Source organism: Chiloscyllium plagiosum, chromosome 9, assembly GCF_004010195.1.
Source record: "Chiloscyllium plagiosum isolate BGI_BamShark_2017 chromosome 9, ASM401019v2, whole genome shotgun sequence".
In the NCBI taxonomy this organism is placed as follows: Eukaryota; Metazoa; Chordata; class Chondrichthyes; order Orectolobiformes; family Hemiscylliidae; genus Chiloscyllium; species Chiloscyllium plagiosum.
The window spans coordinates 33,627,851-33,651,902 of record NC_057718.1 but is presented as its reverse complement, the minus strand read 5'-3'; the positions used below and the strand labels follow the sequence as shown (position 1 = coordinate 33,651,902).

General features: G+C 39.6%; 1 protein-coding gene across 3 annotated transcripts in view; it reads right to left on the bottom strand.

Annotated features, from left to right (window-relative positions):
* LOC122552759 (thyroid adenoma-associated protein homolog) overlaps positions 1–24,052 on the bottom strand; it is a 381,744-nt gene that overhangs the window by 348,255 nt on the left and 9,437 nt on the right. For all 3 annotated transcript variants that reach the window (XM_043695687.1, XM_043695686.1, XM_043695688.1), the window contains 7 exons: positions 14,337–14,485; positions 13,771–13,803; positions 12,244–12,292; positions 9,886–10,076; positions 9,631–9,725; positions 8,536–8,759; positions 5,041–5,741 (listed from right to left, as the gene is read on the bottom strand). In XM_043695687.1, coding sequence (XP_043551622.1) covers positions 5,041–5,741; positions 8,536–8,759; positions 9,631–9,725; positions 9,886–10,076; positions 12,244–12,292; positions 13,771–13,803; positions 14,337–14,485 — 1,442 coding nt within the window. The remainder of the gene's footprint in view (positions 1–5,040; positions 5,742–8,535; positions 8,760–9,630; positions 9,726–9,885; positions 10,077–12,243; positions 12,293–13,770; positions 13,804–14,336; positions 14,486–24,052) is intronic.

Genomic DNA, 24,052 nt, shown 5'->3' with positions numbered 1-24,052 from the left:
ATTCTTATATGTCAGTGGTTTTCAGTCAGCAAAATAATACACAAATTGTACAATTTCAATTGGAAAAGAGAAAAGAGCTGCACTTATACCGCCCTGCCCAAGGTGCCAAATGGCTCTATCCCAAAGATCCTGCAGGATGAAAGAATAGCCAATATTTATATGATAACTAAACATTGATTTAAATGATGCAACAAACTGGAGAATAAAAATATTGGAAAGACAGTGCAGAAATAAGTTCAATACTGACTTGTTACAAATATAAAGATCTCACGTATTCCAATATGAGAATCTGTCATTTACAAATGGTACATCTTTATAAAATTTCACAATTTGATTTTTAAAGCAGGTCAATCAGGATCAATTTGCCAACTAACTTACATCTTTCTGCCAATTGCTGTGATTGTTTTAAATTTGATATTCCAGTGTGTCATGATGAGTGCAAGACAAAAATAGTGAAGTCTCCCTTTTCAGCAATTCAAAAGAAGTTCACTTTTAAGATAAGAAACACAATACAATCCAAAAATATAAGCATCAGTGACATATTATAGCTATCCAATCACACTAAATGCTTGAACCAGGTTCGCTAGTTTGAATTAACATACAACTTTCAGAGAAGGCATTTTAAAACTGTGAAGTGACAGTTCTCTACTGCCATGTTAAATTGAGCGAATAATCAATTACCTTTATCTTAATGACTCTTATTATTATTTATTTCTTATTCTATATTTGACCTTACTATTTGAAATGACCCAGCTGTGCAGAAATTTCCAACTAGAGTTTTCACACTTGTGTTGATATTGTATTTTTGAGGGAAGGCTGAGACATTCTAATGTTACACCTCCACATCTGAGGACGGAGGAAATTTACAGGAAAAAAGACTAAGTAAAGTTCAGTTATTTTTCTTTAAGTGACACTCAGTGACAATACAATGTACACAGCAAAATGTAGAACAGCACTAACATAATAAAAAAGCTCCATAATTGGAAGTTATAAAGAATATTTCTGTATTAATTTGTTTTGTTCATTTCCTGATGAAAAGTAGCAAGAAACAGAAAAAAATGTCCCACACCAATAATTCTCTATCATCAATTGCAATCGCAAAGTAACTGTCTTAGTAATTAGGCCTTTCATGCTCTGCTCTTAATAATTTGAAAACTTTCAATAGCTCTGCAATCAACCAGGTCTAATCATCTTCTGTCAAGTTATGGTTTTAACAACGAGAAAAAAGAACTATTGCATTGACATTCAAAACGTTATTGCAAGATAGACAACTCCACATCAAATGCTATACTATATATGAAAATTTTTATTAAAGTGCATAAATAAACTCTTCAAACCTGCCCCAACACTTAATAGGTCACAACTGATTTGTTTGTTTACCAAATCAATATTTCCATCTATCCCCAACAACTGGTGATCCCCGTCTAATAAGAATTTACCTACAGCCATTTTAAAAATGGCCCTATCTCCACTGCCTTCTAACATAAAAGTTTAAAGACACACAATCCTCAAAGAAATTCTCATCTCAGTCCTGAGAAGTCATTCTCATGTTAAACAATACCCCCTTCTAGACTGACCTATATACTGATTTGCACCATCTTCACAACACAATTTCCTGTCTATCATTACGTCATCTAAAAATTCAACCAAGTCTTCACTGCTCTTTATCCAAGTAATTGATATAAACTGTGCAACGTTGACAGTCAGAACAGGACCCAACCGTCACATCCTACAAGTCTGAAAAGGACCTATTTATGCAAGCTTCGTTTTCTGCCAGCTGGCCAGTCAAGCAAACTTCTATCCATGCTAAAATGTTACCTCCTTTCCTACGGACTCCAATTTACACAATAACCTTTTAGATGACGAAGATGGCAAAGGAGTAGCATGCTCCAACCAGAGCTCCTCTGCTCCTTAGGTTTATTTCTCATTTCCTTCTTTTCCCCCCATTTTTTGGTATTCACCTTCACCATGGCAAGTCCCGGGCTGGTCCCTCGGCGGCTCGTGGCGGGTCCTGGCCTGGTCCCTCGGGGGTCTTGATGGTGTCTTGGTTCGGCATGCAAGTATATCCTGCATGTCCCCAAGGCACCAGGGGAGATCAGCGAGGCGGCAGCTTCAGCAGCAGCGATGGTAACTGCAACAGCAGCAAGTATAGACAGTGGAGGTCTCCCGGAGAGCAAGATAAATGGAGGACTCAAAGACTGTTGAACTTTTAACTTATTCTTTCATTTTCCCAGTTAAAACTATGAAAGACTTTAATCTTAACTATTATCTTTATTTTTCTACTTATTCTGTGAAATAATGCTTAACTTTTTCACTCTCGTTTCTCTTACTATTTTGCACATGTATGGTCATATTATACACTTTTCACTATACTCTTGTACTTAAGTAGTTGTGACCATAAAAAAATTCTAAAACCCAATAACCTAAAAATCTAAAATTCAAATGGAAATTTGAATTCCCGGAAAGAATCTGACCAGCTCTTAGGTACCAAAATACCCAGATGCAAAGAACTTCAAAGCATTCCAAAAAATTGATTAAACAGGATTTTCCTTTCACAAAGCATACAGATTCTTCCCGGGTTTTTTTCCCTCGTTAAACCTCTTTAATGATCGATTCTAAGAACTTACTCACCACAGACATCAAGCTAACTGACTTTTAGTTTCTTGTTTTCTGCCTCCCTTCTTGAACAGAGATTATATTTGCTATTTTCCAGTCAAATGGAACCCTTCCAGGTCTAATAAATTCTGTAAAATTAACATTAACACATTGACTTCATTAGTCGCCATTTAAAGCCCCTGGAGGAAGTCCATCAGGAGCCAGAGACTTAAAAACACCGCTAGTCCCAGTTTGCACAATACTGCTTCCCTGGTGCTAATAATTTAACCAAACTACTCTCTCTCTTGCTCCAACCTCAAGATTTCCAGGTATTACTGGGATTTTTTTTCTGTATCCTTTATAGCGAAGACAAAATATTTATTTATTTTATCTTCCATTTCTTTATGATCCACTATACCCATTCTCAAGGACAAATACTTTTTCTTTAAATCGATACCAATCTTGCTATATATTTTACATTTCTAGCTAGCCTCTTCTCATGGTCGATTAATTCCGATTAAACTTTTAGGTATTCTCTGCCATTTTTTATATTCAATTCAGTCATCTGACCTACCATTCATTTTTGCGCAATTACAGCGAACTTTGTCTTACTTACACCTTACGAACCTGCACTCTGAAACAGGCAAAAATATGCCTGTAACACCAGAAGATAACTGTATTATTGTGAACTCCATGCTGTCCAAGTAGTCAGTTGAGGGTGCAAAAGAGAAGTTTTATTTAAGGCTAAATTTCATTATTATTTAAGAAATTTATGCTGTAAATAAAGAATAACAGTGATATTATACACCCTGCATTATGTTTCTATTATTACTTAGTGTGTGTTTATACATTGATTATGTGGGCAGCACAATGCTTCAGTGGCTAGCACTGCTGCCTCACAGCGCCAGGGATTCAATTCCACCCTCAGGCAACTGTCAGCATCTGTGAGGGTTTCATCCAGATGCTCTGGTTTTTGCCCCCACAGTTCAAGGTTGTACTGTTTAGCCAGCTAAATTGCCCATAGTGACCAGGGACAAGAAGGCTAGGTGGATTAGCCATGGGAAATGCAGGGTTATAGGAATAGGGTGGGGGGTGGGTTTGGTGAGGTGCGCTTCGGAGAGAAGGTATGGATTTGATGGGGTGAATGGCCTGCTTCCACACTGCACGAGATTCTATGATCACCTCCAATGTTTTTGCTGGTCTATTATCCCAGTTTACTTCAGTTCACTCAGTTTTCAGAGCAACATAGCTGTTTTTCAAATTTAAAATACTTGTTTTTTGTGTTTCTACATCTTCTTGTTGGTACCAATATGGACCATGACCAATAGATCCTCCCCTACCCACTGCAAGTTCTCGCCAGCCCATATTCGATACCCTGAACCTTGACACTGGTTCAACAACACAGCCACATGGACACATGCTCTTTGCTAGAGAGAACAGTGTCAATTCCTCTCATTATACTGCCCCTACTAACACTACATTTCTTGTAAATCCCACATTTCGATGGCTGCCTGTACCATGGTGTCATGTTTGTTTGCTCATCCACTCTTCAGAGCTGAAAATGTGTTGCTGGAAAAGCGCAGCAGGTCAGGCAGCATCCAAGGAACAGGAGAATCAACGTTTCGGGCATAAGCCCTTCTTCAGCTCTGATCTCCAGCATCTGCAGTCCTCACTTTCTCCTCATCCACTCTTCAGCCAACTTTCTCATCCAAACAAGCTGAGAAAACTTCAATCCTATTGGACAATCACAAAGACTTCAGAACCCTGCCGTCTGGTCCCTTAACTGCCTCACATGGAGTCACACCATTGTGTTGTTGACCATTAATCAAATCTGAAGACTCTATCCTAAGGGGGTATAAAAGACCTCCTCCTCAAATGAAGGGTCCAGCTAACTTTCCCCCCCTCCCTGACGACCCATAGTGTCTGCAGCTAAGCCTCCTATTTCTTTTATCTGTTGCAGCCTTTCAAGCCTCCAACATATCGGTTGGAGGAATTCTGGTCTCTTGATTGGTCACTGAGTCCTCAGCTGCTAAAATGTTAATCCCTTGAATGCCCTTCCTAAAAACCTAACTCTTTGACCAAACATTGAGATATGAGGGGAGGTGACTCAATGACAAAAATTAACATTTGCAAAGGCCAATTGTGGCCTCCTAATATATTAAGTAAAACAACAATATTCAATAATATTAAAGTTGAAAATGCTTAGATGAACTAACACAGATTTACAAGAGGATTAGGTTTTCTTATTACAGTTTCCCAAATCAGTCCACAGACAAGAGAGGGTCATTCTCCCTTTCAATAAGTATTTATTCACACTTTGGCATAACAGAAGGAAAGAATTAAACAGGTGCAGATTTTCACTTCCGAAAATAAAGTGTTAAATTTTCAATTTAAAACAATCTGCAGGATGATAGGTAACTGCTATTGTTCTTTTCTTCTACTCACCAACATTGCTGGCTTTGTCAGAAGACTGAAGCTCTTTGATCATGAAGGTCAAGCTGTCAGGATTGCACTTCAATAGTTTGGGAAGATAATATTCAATAATATAAGTTGTTTGGCTTGGTTTTTCCTCACACAGCTTCATAAGAAATGGAGATACCCAGATGTCATGCCATCGTTTACTCCAATAACCAGACTCGGATGAAGACATTAACTGATTCTTATGACTCACAAACATTTTTTCCAACAAGTCAGTTGCATACGTAGCTAGAGATTGTTCAAGATTTATCCCCAGAACTTGTTTAGGGATAGACTCATCCACAGTTAATATATGTTCAGTACCAAAATATTCCACTAAACAACCTAGTAAAACATATTTTCCTTTGATATGCCATTCTAGACTCATTAAGTTGTGTGTTATATTTAAGAAGAAAGGATCTGTTAATACACAAGTATCATCAATGGTCTTCTGGTGAATTTTTAAAATGTTTTTAAATATTGTTTTAGTCTGATGTCTCACACCATCCAAAGGATGTTCCCAATGTGTCCATATGTATTCAAGCAGCTTCTGAATGGCTTCAGAGTTTCCATTCAGAGAATCTTTCAGATACTGAGAGCACGTATCTACATGGAGAGCATCTAGTGCAGAAGTAGTCCAAAGACTCAGATTTCTGGAAACCGACATTGCCATACTGGATTCCTTTAAGCTAAAACAAGAGTAAAACAAAGGTATAAATTTTACTTACTATACCAATTCATTCTTAAAAATCTTAACATCCAAAAGAAAGCAAATAAGGACATTCCCCCAATCACAAGAATGCAGCAGTGCGGATTTATGGGAGTGGTGCAACACTGAGACACAAGGTCACCCTCTTGCAAACATCTTTACAGCATCACCTTTGACTTCAACAGTTTTAAAATAGGTATCTGGTACTGAATTGGTTTGTCACTATTTTAAGGAACATGCCTGAACAGAACTCCTTTGCATTTAGTTTGTCTTTTACTTGTCCTTCAATCTAGGCAAAAACTGCTAATGGATGGAGATAAGCCTTTTGAATTAAAGCATATAAATCTTATTTTTGCCTCCCTTGAGCAACTTTACTCTTTAATAGACACTCCCACCATCGCGAAATTTAGATTAGATTAAATTCCCTACAGTGTGGAAACAGGCCCTTCAGCCCAACCAGTCCACACTCACGCTCTGAAGAGTAACCCACCCAGACCCATTTCCCTCTGACTAATGCACCGAACACTATGGGCAACTTAGCATTGCCAATTCACCATTTATTTGAAGTTGAATTAACAATTATTATGCAAGATAGCTATCAAGTAAATCTGAGTACTTGTCCAATCAGGCAGGGTTCAAACATACTTTCAATTATCTAAACTTTGATTCACATCAGTTAACTACATAACAATCAGCTCTAAGATGTCTAACAAATAAAGCACAATTAATTGTAAAAGCCTGGCATACATGCACATTCATTCACATTTTCTGCCTTCTTAATACTGAACAATAACTTACACCCCTCAAGGTGAGGATTCTGTTGTGTTTTCTTAAAAAAAATCTGCCTGAAAAATACAAACTGATTGCACTAATTCAAGAGTGATGCATGAACAATTAGACTAAGGTACACATCAATTTCTTCTCTCGATTAGATTCGGAAGTATCGATATAAAATAATAATAGCTAATCAAGTTAGTCAGGAATTGGTTCTGAGATAAACTTGAACATCGAACCAACAATTTGAGTCAGAGCTTGTGACTGAAATCAAAATCGATATCATAATATTTTGTTGACTTTTGATTGGAAAGTGAATCTGAGTGACCATCTTGACTGGTTATAAAACTAAATTTTCACACGAGTTTCTGTTACATTGAAATTAGTTGGATCATGCAGAGAACAAGAAGAAAAACTGAAAATGGCACAAAGCATTACACAGGCACATGGTACAACAACCAAGGAGAATTGCAATAAGTTCCATACAGAACTTGAGTAACTTGGCAATCCTAAACTTTGAATTCAGTAGGGATTCTATTATCTTCTCTATCCAATGTGCGCACAAAGATAATAAGACTTCTAATTATGGGAAAAAGTTGATCAATTAATTCTAAAATCAGACTAAATGACCTAGCAAAAGCTAAAATGGATTATTTACTGTGAACCAACTACTAGTTCACTGGAAATGTTCACAAGGCTCTAAAATTGTACTATGGATTTGTAAGTTCAAACTGGAGTCAAAAAAATGGAAAATACAGCTTCAAAAATAACAAAGTGTGCATATTTACAATTGCCATTGGATTTTTGGCACAATTTGTATTACATTTGGAATGGAAAATTGCTTCATGACTTCAAAGAACATTTCAAGGATTACAACGCGAGATTAGGACACAAACTAGTTGTCACATTACTACATGAAGGCAGCTAGTGTATTCATAACAATATTGCCATTACATTGTCCATTGATTTGTTTTAACCTGATTAATTTCTAATAAATTAAAATGCTTATTTGCATGAGCTCTTGCTAGCTGAGCAGAAAAGAATGCCTTCTTAATGAAGGTAACAATCAACTGTGGAACAAAATAGAACCTCGGATAACTCCAAGCTTGTTATCACAAAAATACGCAACCATCTTCAACAACTGGAGCTACAGTTACATGACATTTGATACAAAATCCCTCTTAGCATTTGTTTTTAATGAAAACAAAATTTAATTACTGACAACAGCTTATATTATCATAGTGAAACACTTCAAGATGCTTCACAAGAGCGTTAAACAAAATTTAACAATAAGCTATAAGGATATTCATACAGATAACAATATGTTTCTTTTTGGCCAAACATTTAGAGGAAGGAAAGCAAAGGAAGTTGAGTTATTGCAAAAATTAGGACAGAAATTTTGGAAGGTATTGGTTTGTCAGCTAAAGGCATAGTACATATGCTGCAAAATTAAAATCAGGCTGCTCAGGAGATCAGAAGTTGACCAGCATAGATTTCTCACAGAATTATAGACAAAGAAAATTACAGTAGTAAGTAGTGGTGAAATCATCGAAGGATTTGACAACAGTGTTGACAATTTTAAAATTAAAGGTGTTTGCTTAGCCAACAGCCAATGTGGCTCACAGGGATGATGGGTGACTGGAACAGAGCTGGCTGGATAGGCAACAGAGTATTGAATGAGGTCAAGTTTCCACAGCATACAAAGTGCAAAGCTGACAAGTGTTTCAGAGGGTTTCAGAAGCAGGTGAGCAGAAACAGAAGAGGAATAAAGATGTCTTACAGAAATGAAAATAAATTACTTTGTGTTAAGGCATAACACAGTTTTTACATTACTAAGTTTCAGGTAGTTACCAGTCTGCACTAAGACATGAGGGTTGAGTTAGCGATTTTATCATTGCACTAAAAAATTTACTTTTCTAAAAAAAAAGACAGTTGGAAATCCAACAGCACACATGAAAAACATTTCACTGTAGGATACAAATGCTCTACCTTTCGCTTACCGTGCGTTAAGTGAAAGGAGAACAGTCAATATATCTAATAGTAGATGTTCACCACTATTTCTCATTTTTCCACCTTTCCAATCCAACATGGCCAGGGATCCCTGGCTTAGGAAAAGAACCACATCATCGGGAGGTGGAGTACTGTAAAGTTGTCCACAACTCTGAATTAGCCATTCTGGTACATCATGAGCTCTTTGATTCGAGTTAAAAAGCAGATCATGAACCTTCAAAGAAGAAGAAAATCAATTCAAGTACAAAAATAAAGACTTTTTTAAAAATGGTCAAAAATAAAGGAATAAAGCATCTCACAGCAAATGATGTTAGAAATACCTTCCTCCACCTGTCAGCTCAAAAGGTTTATTCTGTCATAACTTGCAATGAATACAAGTTGAAAATGGTGAGCAGTAGGACCAACAGTATATCTACGCAGAAAGGCATAAGTTCCATTCATGTTCCAAATTTTACAATGTTTTCCTGACCAAACATCCTCAAGTGCAGGCTTTACCCATCCAAACTAAAGCCAGTTAAAAACAAGCTGAAGCCAGGTAGAAGTCAAGGCGTCCAATTTTTATATTAAATAGCAGTCTCCAATACCACACCTCCACACAAAAAAAATCACTTCAATTTCCCAACATGCCCTGTTGTTAAAATCACAACCATCATTTCAGGCAGGAGAAAATCTTTAACCCATCTAGCCCACAGTAATCCTTTGGTGTAATTTCAATCATTATGTGTGGATTTAAGTTGAACGATCTGGTATCATGATAAGACATTAAGTTCATATAGAAAATTGCTCTCCATTACTAAAACATACAATTAAGTTCAACTAGACATAAAATTTGGGCACAGATTTTTGAAATTCTGCTTTAATTACAATACCTCTAAGTATTGTCAATTAAATTAATTCTTTCATTTTGTATCATTTATTTAAAGAGTATAAAGACAGGCTTTAAAGGAAACATTAGTATCGTCAGTATAGTAGCAATCTTAAAGACCTGGCAGAATGGCCTAAATCCACATCAAATGATCATCTTCCAGAGCTTTAGGTCAAAGTCAAAATTAGCTTCTAGGTCTCTAAACAGCAGACCCACTCACCAATTTTGGCAATAATTCATCACAGTCCACAATAGTCTTGATAAACAGAAGTGCAGCCATCCCTGCTGTACTCTGAACAGTCTGTAAGAAATCTCCTGAATAGTAAGGAAAAAAACAAGAAGAAAGTGGGAAGAAAGGTACAAGACATGCAGCCAACCTTAATAAATCATGTGCTTTGACTTAAGAGGAAAAGGCATTTGATGTCCACTCCCATTGCCCCAGTAAAATGCAATTATTCATCAAACATTAGCTTACCATCTAGGAGTATTTCAATAACGCATGTGAGCAGCCCACACATAGTTTCCCAGAGAGATGACTCAGTATTTCTACAGAGAACGTCATGTATTTTCTCTTGAACTTTCTGAACAAGGACCATTGTAGCTTTCAAGGCTGCCAATAAATCATGCATCAGCTTGTTTTGCAGAATATGCTGCCCGCCAAGGTTCCTAGAGCAAAATTAAATATAGTCATCTTTCAACCCCAAAAATACATTTTAAGAAATGATTAAAAATTTATATCTGTTGCAAAAAAATTAATAGAAAGTCTGCAAAGTCTATGGTTTAATGAATCAAAGTCATAAATGTGAAATTTACAGGTTTTTCATCCCCTTTAACTGCATTTCAGATCAGAAATAAATGCAATAAAATATATTATGCTTGATCTTAATCAAACTTGGATCACAGAGATTTAAAATATGACCTTGAATATGATTACTCTGCAATTATCGGCAATTATTTTTCCATGTGAAAAATGCATAAAAGCATTTCAAAAATCATGCAACACAATCGAGGAACCTCGATTATCCGAATATCAATTTTCTGAATTACGGACTATCCGAAAGAGATCTCAAGGTCCCGATAGAAACATTAAGTCAAAGAGCTGTTTCAACTCTGATCGTGACTTTTGTTTACATGTACAATGATTAAAAATGAACTCGGCTCACTGAAATGCTGCCAAGAACAGCCCTGGACAGTCCAGGCACCGTCTCTAATGACTGACCTCCCACCCTTTCTCTCTCTCTCTCTCTTCCTCCCTCCCCCCCCATACACACACACACACGCACACACACACACGAGTCCTACAGAGGAAATCAATTATCAATTATCCGAATAATCAATTATCCGAATGAAATAGTGCTAGCCTCTCTCGTTCGGATAATCGAGGTTCCTCTGTAATGGCATATTTACATCGTGCAGATGACCTACAAGCAAAGCTCTTGGTGCCTGGTTATTCACCCAATTTGAAGTAGTGTGGGATGGTATTTTCAGCAGCAGCATGAAAACAATCAAACATACAATAGCGGCCTGAAATCTTCCAATGGGAAGAAATTAACTGCAGCAATGAAGAGGTATTATGATTCAGGACTATAAAGAACTCCCAACAAAACTGACTCAGTGGGAATTGCCTGGGAAGCAGAAATTTCTGATAAGCAATTATACAACATCTGCAAACATTCAAAAAAATTCTCCAATTTGGAACTGGAAGGATAGACTTCAAAATGATTCCAGTTCACTGACCAAAACAGTTAAAACAGGAAAAGTTTGAAAAACTATAAATTCCTCCAACCCCTGGCCAACAATAAAACTGATATCCCAGACTCACCACTGACAGCATTCCCCTACCTGGGACTCCAAAGAGACCTGAAACTGTCAACCATCCTGATCCCCAATTCAGTAAACGGCTTCCAAACACAACCAGACCTGACCCCACCCCATTCTGTCCAGATCAAGCAGCCCCCCATCTATCTGGGAACCCCTTTCAGACCCAAGTTTCCCTAACGTAAATTGAATGGCAACAACGCCCTAATCATCCCCAGCTTGAAACCACTGGTCTCAACACACATCCTCCTAATCGAAATATGGACCCAACTCCCCTGACCAGATCCATCCTCCACTCTACGCACATCCCATGAAATTGCGTGTGGAATCCACCTTCTCCCCTCAACCCGCTTAGCTTTCACAAGTCTCTCAATAGCTGTCAAAATGGCTTAAAGACCAGTAAAACACAGCACTTACTGCAATTTTTTTTAAAAAACAGGTGCTGCTTCAGTATATTTGTGCTGTTGACTGCAAGGATTCATATGTTGACTCATAAGTGCTGCATCAGGTGGAAGGTCCCCTCACCCAGATGCTTGCTCAAAAATGTTGGCAAATTTTAGTCTCGTCTGGGTTCAAAATAGGGATTCTGACCCAGATTGAAAGATTTTTGCCAGTAGTATGAACTGTGATTAATTATTGGGTTATGGGCTTTTCCCAATATTAGTGGACATTCCTGAATACAATGTAAAATAGAATACTCAGCTCACCACAGCCTCAAAAAAATGCATCAGTTCATGCTACTCAAGCATTATATATTATCTTCACATGTTTAATACCTAGCTTCTAACCTAGTCAAGGCATTTTTATCATTCCACTTGTAATGCAACATCCTACACTGAGTTAAGGCTGCCTGTAGCACTTAACACAAATGCACAATTAAAAAAAAATGTAGGTTTGCAATCAAATTCATTAATTTTACAGTCTTTGAATAATTGGTGAATTTTGCTTAATTCACATACTTTGATATCTAATCATATCTGAGCCCTGAACAAAGTTAACTTTTAGAAATACTCACATATTTTGAAGCTTAAAATCCACTAATGTCATGTGCAGAAATTGAAGAACTACAAAGTAAAATAGAAGTATTTACAAATGCAAATTTACAACTTACTTCAATGATTTTTATGCTAAGTTATAAGCAGTTATATTTCTAGTCATTGACTATTTTTCTATAGAAGGACTTTAGAAAGGGCCTCTTTGAATACAACTGTCTTAAATGCAATGTGGAGTCTCATTATTTTACAAAAGGTGTCCCAGCTATAACGTGCTTAGCTTACAAAGAATGTGTAGTGATTATTTCTCCAAAGTTGAAATAACAAATAATTCATGACAATTCAGAATGGCACTATTATTTGTGTTTCAAAGTCCCTTGACTGGTCTCAGAGACGGCTTTTACCAAACAGTAACAGGCTTTTCGAAACCAAATAATGACTCCAAGGTGAACAGTCAGGCTTTCTGAAATGGGCAACTGGAAGTGGTAAAAGACAAGGGTAAAACATTTTGCCCAGGACCTGCAAAGATGTCATTCTGATTAAAAAATAAACGTAATCTACTAAAATTGTGGTAGTATTGCACATCTTTCAATTTTTTTTTATTGTATTGATACATGTGGGATAGGGTACTAAAAATGCTCAAGCACTTCAACAAGGAACCAATGTTACTGGAATCTTTTACGCATTAACACCAACCCAAACATGTTCCAAATTAAATTCAAAGTAAAGCATTTCATTTAGTCTTAAACAACTGTCCAAAGGTGATCACAAATGTTTGGACTAAGCAACTTAAGTTGATTGGTTTAACACTGAAGACAAGATATGCATACGGTGAGTCAAGACCAAGAGGATGTGGCCAAATTTCATAAATAAAGAGCAGTTCACTCAATTCCACTTTGTGTACAACTTATTGATGAAAGATTACAAAGGAAGTGGAACGATTGTAACAAAATAAAACTAACAGGTGTAAGAGAACATTCCAAACTCAACACTTGAGCAAAGTGTTTGTGCCAATACAAAATGGATGCTGTGATCCATCCATGTATGCACAGTTGCACCGGTGATGTCATGTCAGAGCATACTACAACAGCAATAACAATAATTTGTTTTCAGCTCCTGAATCTGAGAAACTGGAAAACTTCAACCATCCCTCGAGAATACAGCAGAATAGAAGGTGAACTTGCTATAAAGCAGAAAATATGGTTGAAAGGCAAGTATTCAGATTGGTGGAACATGTAAACAGATTTTTTTCAAGGTGCAAAGCTGAGACCAATATTATTAACAACTTATACAAACACTATGGACTCAGGAAGGAGAGCAAAGTTTAAACATTTTCAATTGAGAATGTGGTTAATACAGGAGGTGAATGAAACATGGTATAATAATAAAATGAATAAACTTGCTAAGTATTTACAGTTGTTAGCTTGAAACAACTCTGAATTAAAATTAATTGAAAAACAATGTTGCGATTTTTCATATCTGCATTTGTTGCTCCATCTAGCACTGTCATTGTCTACAAGTGCAGCCAAATATAAAACAGAACAACCTACCCTCCAAATAGAGGCACTGTGTACACATTTCACCTGTGAGGATACAAATCAGAGTGATTACTTTATTAAGCATGCATCATAATTAGAAGCAATAATAATACATTATCAATTTCCTATTCATTCCTGTCCAGGACCTCAGGTTGGTCTTTTCTTTCTCTAAAACCTTCATTTTTTAAAATCAAAAGCCTGGCAAAGTCTAATGATAGAAGGCATAGGAAAGGCAGTTTTCCACCAGCTGGAAAATTATAAGGGATAGTCAATTTTCAATATCATACAGAGAAAGAGTAAAAAGCAGTTTGAAGAAAGTCATCAACACAGAGCATTGCTTTATCACATAGTTATTAACGTTGCATTAGTTTGGATTGTTTCAAGTGAAGAACCAATTCAAATATAATTGGCTAAATAGTGTCCTTCTAACTGCTTGAGTTCAAAGTTCATGCACAAGTCAGCTGCATACACACCAAAGAAAAATGTAAGATGTAGGAAGAACATAGGGATTTTAACAAAGCAATATAGAAGTCTTGAACATAAAAATATTCAATCTCATGCAATTGATCAAATCTTACCCAGGCTAAAATTCTCCATGCAAGCTGCAATGGAATCAATCACCTTCCTGATATGGGATTTATCCACAATCAACATTTCTTTCTTTAGGCAACTGATTAGACAACTAACCACTTCTTCCTTCAAGTTTTCAGGAATGCCATTCAATGCACTGCAAAAGGATATTAGTGTTAATTGTGAATGAAGCATTTGGTGTAAAAATGTTAAAAATAAGCATTTGGTGCTGGTGTGCTCCATATTAAAATTTTTTACATAGTACAAAAACTGCTTTGTTGGAAGTCATAGAGTCATAAAGATGTACAGCACAGAAACAGACTCTTCGGTTCAACCTATCCATGCCGACCAGATATCCTAACCTAATCTAGTTCCATTTGCCAGCACTTGGCCCATAGCCCTCTAAACCTTTCTATTCATGTACCCATCCAGATGCCTTTTAAATGCTGAATTGTATCAGCCTCTACCAATTCCTCTGGCAGCTCATTCCATGCACGCACCATTCTCTGTATGAAAATGTTGCCCATTAGTTCCCTTCTAGGTCTTTCCCCTCTCACACTAAACTATGTCCTCTAGTTCTGAACTCACCCACCCCTGGGAAATGACCTTGTCTATTTAACCTATTCATACCTCTCAATTTTGTAAATCTCTATATGGTCACCCCTCAGCCTTCGACGCTCCAGGGAAAACAATCCCAGCCTGTTCAGCCTCTCCCTATAACTCAAACCCTCCAACCCTGGCAACATCCTTGTAAATCTTTTCTGAACCCTTTCAAGTTTCACAACATCTTGCCGATAGGAAGGAGACCAGAACTGCCCGCAACATTCCAAAAGTGGCCTAATCAATGTTCTGTACAGCTGCAACATGACCTCCCAACTCCTAACTCAATGCTCTGACTAATAAAGGAAAGCATACCAAATGCCTTCTTCACTATCCTAACTACCTATGACTCTACTTTCAAGGGACTATGAACCTGCACTCCAAGATCTCTTTGTTCAGCAACACTCCCCAGGAACTTACTATTAAGTGTTGAGGCCCTGCCCGGATTTGTCTTTCCAAAATGCAGCACCTCACATCATTACACAACAGATGCAAGTCAATATGCCTCATATTAATGCAAGCTCCTTGTTTGGCAGCAAGTTATTTTTACATGTTAAACAAATAAATCAAACAATGTGCATGTATCAGACAGTATCAACTCAAAAATATTAAAGACAGATTAAACTGATGAATCGCATTCTACATAAATAGTTGGTCGACTCTTGCATTGAAATGTAAACATTTCAAACACAAAGAAAAACAGAATTTTTGAAAATTCATTCACGGGATGAGGGGATTACTGGCTAGACCAACATTTATTGCCATCCCTAATTGCCCAGAGGGCAGTTGAGAGTCAACGACATTGCTGTGGGTCTAGAGTCACATGTAGTCTAACCCAAGTAAGGACAGCAGATTTTCTTTCCTTAAGGATGTTAGTGAACCAGATGGGTTTTTCCAACATTCAGCAATCGTTTCATGATGGTCATTAGAACATGAACAGTACAGTACAAGCCCTTCACCCTTGAAGTTGTGCCGACCTTTCATCCTGCCCCAAAATCAAACTAACCTGCATATTCTTAATTTTACTATCATCCATATGCTTATTCAAGTGTTGCTTAAATATCCCTAACATATCTGACTCTACTACCACTGCTGGCCTTCCTGATGAAGGGCATTTGCCCGAAATGTCGATTTTTCTGCTCCTCAGATGCTGCCTGACGTACTGTGCTTTTCCAGCACCACACTCTCAACTCTTATCTCCAGCATCTACAGTCCTGACTTTTGCCTACCACTGCTGGCAGTGCATTCTACACACCCACCACTCTGTAAAGAACCAACCTCTTACATCTCTCTCAAACCGTCCTCCAATCACTTTAAAATTATGCCCCCTCGTGATAGCCATTTCCACCTAGGAAAGTGTCTCTAGTTATCCACTCTATCTATGCCTCTCATCATCTTGTACACTTCTATCAAGTCACCTCTCATCCTTCTTCACTGCAATGAGAAAAGCCCTAGCTCCCTCATCCTTTCTTCCTAAGACCTACCCTCCAATCCAGGCAGCATTCTGGTAAATCCCTCTCTAAAGCTTCCACATCTTTCCTATAATGAGGTGACCAGTACTGAAAAAAATATTCCCAGTGTGGTCTAACCAGGGCTTAGACTCTAATTGCAGATTTTTTTTTAAATTGAGTTCAATACCACTATCTACTATGGTGGGATTCAAATCCAGGTCCCCAGAACATTACTTGGGTCTTTGGATTAATAGCCCAGCAATAATACCACTGGACCAATGCCTTCCCATGGTAATGGTACATTTAAAATTAGGTTGGGTAGAGTAATGATGAAAATAAATAAATGTCTTGATGTTGGCAGTAGAAATCTCTTGATTTCTACTGGAGTGTGGAAATATAATATAAAAGTAGAACTTGCCAAAATATACTTCATACAACAGTTTTCACTCATCTCTGACAACCATGATTGAAATATAACCAGATTTACTCTGAAATAATGCATTTTAAAACTTAAGCCAAAAATATAAAATAACATGAACACAAAGTCTTTCAAAACAAAATATACATTTGCAAAAGTATTAACAGTTGCTCCTCGACACAATGCAAATCTTAGCAAGTTTTGAGAATATCTGTAGCTCAGGTTGAGGTTCTGGATGTAGGTTTGCTTGCTGAGCTGGAAGGTTCATTTCCAGACATTTCGTCACCCTACTAAGTAACATCTTCAGTGGGCCTCCGGGCGAAGCGCTGTTAATAATTCCTGCTTTCTATTTATATATTTGGGTTTCTTTGGGTTGGTGATGTCATTGCCTGTGGTGACATAATTTCCTGTGACAATGTGTTTTAAAAAATTCTCAAGGTCAGGTTCGTAGGAGAGTAGTCTGACACAGAACAAACGACCAAGAGGCGAGTCTGCTAGAATATGAGCATTTTATTCCCCGCAGCGTCGCCACAACCAGGTCTCATACTTACAACGGGTCTGGCTTATACTCACTCTACATGTTACCGGAACTGGGAGCCGTCAGTTCTCGTAGAGCGGTTGCCAACAACCCACGCTCGGCGGTTAAACGTAACCCCGGAGCAGACTCACCGAACTGGAGACATTTCCAGCTGATATACTCTTTTCCAGATATAAACATTCATGTGAACAGCAGAGCAAGGCTAAAAAACACATTCCATTCTGGTTACATACAGATAAGAAGATTCACACGGGGAGGTGTGTAATAAGATTCACACGGGACTAAGCAACACCTCCATTCCGGTTAGATTCACACATGTATTGGGACATAACTTTTAACCGTTTCACCACACAATGTCATCTCCTGTTCTTTTTCTCAGGGGCGGTAGATGGGGTCTAACTTGATTTGTTTGTTGTACCCAATGAACACAATCACAGATTTCTCGCAACAAACACAAACAAGCAGACAAAACACATCCAGAAACCCTGGCCACTCTCCCCTACGTCAAAGACATTTTGGAAATGACTGCCAGACTAAGACCCTTTGGCATTATGGTAGCCCACAAACCCACCAACACACTAAAACAGCAGCTAATGAACTTGAAAGGCCCTAGACAGACAACATGCAAAACTAATGTCATTTACAAAATACCGTGCAAGGACTGTAACAAACACTACATTGGACAAACAGGCAGAAAACTAGTCACCAGGATACATGAACATCAACTAGCCACAAACATCATGACTCACTCTCACTAGTATCCCTACATACAGATACGGAAGTACACACTGAGACGGAGACAACACATCCATCCTAGGACAAGCCAAACAGTCACGCATGAGAAATCCTAGAAGCATGGCATTCCAACCGGAACTCTATCAACAAACACATTGAATTAGACCCCATCTACCACCCTCTGAGAAAAAGAACAGGAAATGACCACCACAGGAAATGATATCACCAACCCAAACATATAAACAGAAAACAGGAATTATCAACAGTGCTTCGCCCAGAGGCCCACTGAAGCCACCTACGTTCGTGACACCACCCACGCCCTCCACCTCCTCCAGGATTTCCACTTCCCCAGTCCCCAACGCCTCATCTTCACCATGGACATCCAGTCCCTGTACACCTCCATCCCCCATCACGAAGGACTCAAAGCACTCCGCTTCTTCCTTTCCCGCCGTACCACCCAGTACCCTTCCACCGACACCCTCCTTCGACTGACCGAACTGGTCCTCACCCTGAACAACTTTTCTTTCCAATCCTCCCACTTTCTCCAAACAAAAGGAGTAGCCAAGGGAAGGTGCCGGGAGTGGAGGTTGGGTCGGTGGGGGGTGTGGATCTGACAAGGGAGTCGCGGAGGGAGTGGTCTCTATGGAAAGCTGATAGGGGAGGGGAGGGAAATATATGATAGGGGAGGGGAATCCCACACCTCCCCCCTCACTTCTCTCCAATGCCCCAAGGGAAACTTCCATATCCGCCACAGATTCACCTGTACCTCCACCCACATCATCTACTGCATCCGCTGCAGCCGGTGTGGCCTCCTCTGTATTGGGGAGACAGGCCGCCTACTTGTGGAGCGATTCAGAGAGCACCTCTGGGCCTCCACCCACATCATCTACTGCATCCGCTGCAGCCGGTGTGGCCTCCTCTATATTGGGGAGACAGGCCGCCTACTTGCGGAGCGATTCAGAGAGCACCTCTGGGCCTCCACCCACATCATCTACTGCATCCGCTGCAGCCGGTGTGGCCTCCTCTATATTGGGGAGACAGGCCGCCTACTTGCGGAGCGATTCAGAGAGCACCTCTGGGCCTCCACCCACATCATCTACTGCATCCGCTGCAGCCGGTGTGGCCTCCTCTATATTGGGGAGACAGGCCGCCTACTTGCGGAGCGATTCAGAGAGCACCTCTGGGCCTCCACCCACATCATCTACTGCATCCGCTGCAGCCGGTGTGGCCTCCTCTATATTGGGGAGACAGGCCGCCTACTTGCGGAGCGATTCAGAGAGCACTTCTGGGCCACCCGGACGAACCAACCCAACCAACCTGTGGCACAGCATTTCAACTCCCCCTCCCACTCCACCGAGGATATGCAGGTCATTGGACTCATCCACCGCCAAACCACAACAACCCGACGGTCGGAGGAGGAGCGTCTTATCTTCCGACTGGGAACCCTCCAACCGCAGGGGATGAACTTGGACTTCACCAGTTTCTTCATCCCCCCTCCCCCCACCTTGTCTCAGCCGGATCCTTCCAGCCCGGCGCCGCCTTCCTGACCTGCAGTCTTCTTCTTGACCTCTCCGCCTCCATCCTACTCCGACCTATCACCCTCACCTTGACCTCTTTCCACCTATCACATTTCCAACGCCCCTCCTCCCTACCTTTTATCTTCTCCTGCTGAACACTCTCTGCTCATTCCTGAAGAAGGGCCTGTGCCCGAAACGTCGAATCTCCTGTTCCCTGGATGCTGCCTGACCTGCTGTGCTGTTCCAGCAATAAAGTTTCAACTTTGATCTCCAGCATCTGCAGACCTCACTTTCTCCCCACTGAAGATGTTACCTAGTAGGGTGACGAAACGTCTGGAAATGAACCTTCCAGCTCAGTGAGCAAACCTACATACAGAACAATGCAAATCTGGCAATTATTACAACCACAAATTCTCAACTAAATACATAGGTACCAATTACTCCCATGGATGACCCAACAGCAATACTTTTAGGGGACTGGATTCCCAATTTTTTTTCTCATCTTGTACAATAAGCCAAAATCAAAGCAATAGCACGAATAAGATCTATGCTAATTCACAGTCAAATCAAGATTTGAAATGGCAGTCATAAAGGCACACAGTGTTAAACCCCTGATAGCCAGACTATGAAGGAAGAAACCATTGCTAATTTTTATTCACAGAATTAATCATTTCAGGACTTACCTTGTGCTATTAACTGCCTCTTTACAGGTGAACAAATAACTACAGAGTCATAAAAACCCATTGCATTCAGTAATGAAAATGCTATTCTTAGCTGATTTGGCCTACATGCAACTCCAGATCTGCAACAATGTAGGTGACTCTTAACCACCCTATATATCAGATTGTCAAGATGTCTCAAAAAAAGGAATGAAACCAACAGATCACCTGACATCAATCTAGAAGACAGACAAGAAAACAGAGACACAAATAGAGACACATGCCAAGATTTGGAGAACTGTCTCTCAGACTGATCATGTAAATAGAACTGTACCTCACAATCTTTGGGTATGCTCTGTTCCACACTGTAGGAGACCCTAGAGAGATAGTTGGCAGAACAGTTTGGAGAGAGTTATTCTGGAGAGTCTTCAACACTGACTCCAGATCCAATTAAATCTCATGACATCATGAAGAATTAGTGTTCCTCCATGCTGAACACCACTAGAAAAAGCACTAAGAGTGGTATGGGTGCAGAATTCGCAATTCACCTCATCCTCACCAACCTTCCTGTCATAGATACACCTGTCCATGACAGTATCAGTAGGAATGAACACTGCACATTCCTGGTGCAAAGGAATCTCACCTTTACGTTGAAGGTGGAACACTGTTTGACACCATAAAGTGCACTAATTGGAACATACTTCAAACAGATCGACAAATTCAAGTCTCAGCATCCATGAGGTACTGTGTGCCATCAGCAGCAGACTTGCACTGAAACACAATCTACAACAAGATGGCTCATTTATACCCCATCCCAACATTATCATTGAGCTAGTGGATAACTGCTTGTTCAATGAAGAGTGCAGGAGCGCATACGAGACACAGCACTAGGCAGACCTAAAAACGAGGTGTCAACCTGGTGAATCTATAAAACAGAACCACTGACTAAAAAGCATAAGCTGTAAGAGATAAACAGGGTTACACGATTCCATAACCAGTGAATAAGATTTAAGCTCTGCAACCCTGCCACATCTAGTTGTGAATGGTCGTTGACAATTAAATCACAGGAAGAGGAATATCCTCAATGATTACTCTCATCATTGCAAAATTAAGGCGAAAGCATTTGCAACATTCTTTAACCAGAAGTACCAAGTGGATGATTCATCTTGGCCTCCTCCAGAAGTCCCCAGCATCACCAATTCAGGGAATTTGATTCACTTTCTGAGACTGATATCAAAAACCTGTTGGAGATATTGGATACTGACAAGCAAATAAGCTCAAACAACATTCTGGCAACAGAACTGAATGACTGTTCCAGAATCTGCCAAACTCCAAGCCAAGCTGTTCCAGTACAGCTGCAATACTAGCATCTACCTGACAATGTGGAAAATTGCCAAGCATATCCTACACACAAAGCAGAATAAATCCAACTCAGCCTCTTACTGCCCTATCAATCTACTCTCAATCATCAGCAATGATGAAAATGCAGCATTAAAAAACACTAGGAAACCTATAAGCAATGGGAATCACTGAGAAAATTCTATGCTGGCTGAAGACTTATCTAACATAAAGGAAGATGACTGACTTTGTTGGAGGTCAATCATTTCAGTTTGAGAGCATCAATGCAGGAAATCCTCAGGGTATTCTCCCAGACAAACCATCTTCAGCTACTTCATCAATAATCATTCCAGCATAAGGTCAGAAGCGAGGATATTCACTGATGATTCCACAATGCTCAGCAGCATTCATGGTTCTTCAGATATTGAAGCAGTTTACGTCTAACAGCAACATCACCTGGACAATATCAGGCTTTGGCTGACAAGTGGCAAGTAGAGTCTGTATCATATAAGTGCCAGGCAAAGACATCTCCAACAAGAGAGAATCTAACTACAGCCCAGAATCCCACTGTCATAGCGGGGGTGGGGTAAAGGCTGTCACTATTGACCAGAAACAGAACTGGACTAGCCATATAAACATTCTGAGCAGAACAGCTGATCAGAAGTTAAAACTACTCACCTCCTGACTCACCAAAGCCTGTCCACTATCTAGACAGCACAAGTCAGGACTAAGAAGAAATAATGCCTATTTTTTTCGATGAGTTCAGTTCCACACAGCACTCAAGAAACTTTACACATCCAGTACAAAGCAGCCAGATTGACCATTTGTAAATGTGGTTACAATCATTCTCTCCATCACTGATGTTAACTAGCAAGTTACAAGGTGTATCGCAGAATTTCACCAAAGTTCTTCAGACAGAGCCTTCCAGCAATCACTACCATCTGGAAAAGGTACGGTAGCAGATATATGGGAACATCAGCAGCTGCAACCTTCTCTCCAAGCCACTGACCATCCTGACTTGGAAATGTATTGCTGTGCCTTTTGTGGCATTAGGTCAAATTGTAGAACGTTCTCCTGAATAGCATTGTGGGTCTCTTCACACCAAATAGACTTCAGTGGTTCAAGGTAGAGGCTCACACCCACCTTCTCAAGGAAACCTTGGAATAGGCAAATAAATGCTGTACCAGCCAGCATTTTAAAATTTAAATGTTCAATTCCCATTTCAAAAAGCCTATTTCCATCTGTTGATCTCGTTGTTTATCGACAAACGGGTGTCAAATAATTTCCTAGCACAATCACACACAATGTTTTTCTCAACTGCATGACAAAGTGATGAATATTCTGGAAAATGTCCAGAGGATCAGGGAGGTCAGCAGAGTGAGAAAACAGAGTTAATGCTTCAGATCAATAACTTCCTTCAGAACAGAAGCATCTCATGAAAGATTATTAACCCAAAACATGAACTTTGTTTCTCTGTTTCCAGCATTTTCTGTTTTTATTCCAGGTTCACAGGATGTTTCACGGTTTGGTATTAGTGATAAACTGCTGGTTTAACTTTAAGAAAAATAACTTCTGTTAAGTATATTGCTTACCTATCATCCAGATACTTAAATAAAAATGCATGTTGAAACTAATTGAATCCTTTGCAGAATAAAATTTGCATTTATGCACCACTTTTACTATCCTAAGGTGCTACACAAGAATTGCCAAAAGTTTGGTTGAAGAGATAGGTTGGGGAAATGTTGAAAAATGGAGAGCTGATGATGAGATATAGATATAATGACAAATACATTTTAAGAATATGAGGGAAATAGTTCAATAGATGAACATCAGGAGTCTTAGGAATAAAATGCAAGACATGGATGACTTGCTGGAGAATAAAGCTGTGATATAACTGCCATCAATGAGACTTAGTTCAATAAGGTTTCAGACTGGGCAAATGTTTGGATATTCCACAAAATTACTTCACAGAAAGAGCAATATGTAAAAAAAAATCTAAATTTATTCTCATGGTTTATATCACACCAATAAGGGCATTTATTGACCAAGGAGAAAGTGAGGTCTGCAGATGCTGGAGATCAGAGCTGAAAATGTGTTGCTGGAAAAGCACAGCAGGTCAGGCAGCATCCAGGGAACAGGAGAATCGATGTTTTGGGCATAAGCCCTTCTTCAGGAATGAGGAAAGTTTGTCCAGCAGGCTAAGATAAAAGGTAGGGAGGAGGGACTTGGGGGAGGGGCGTCGGAAATGTGATAGGTGGAAAGAGGTCAAGGTAAGGGTGATAGGTCAGACTGGGGTGGGCGCGGAGAGGTCAGGAAGAAGATTGCAGGTTAGGAAGGCAGTGCTGAATTCGATGGATTTGACTGAGACAAGGTGTGGGGAGGGGAAATGAGGAAACTGGTGAAATCCGAGGTCATCCCTTGGACACCTCTGGGACACCCGGACCCACCGCCCCCCCCCCCCCCCGGCC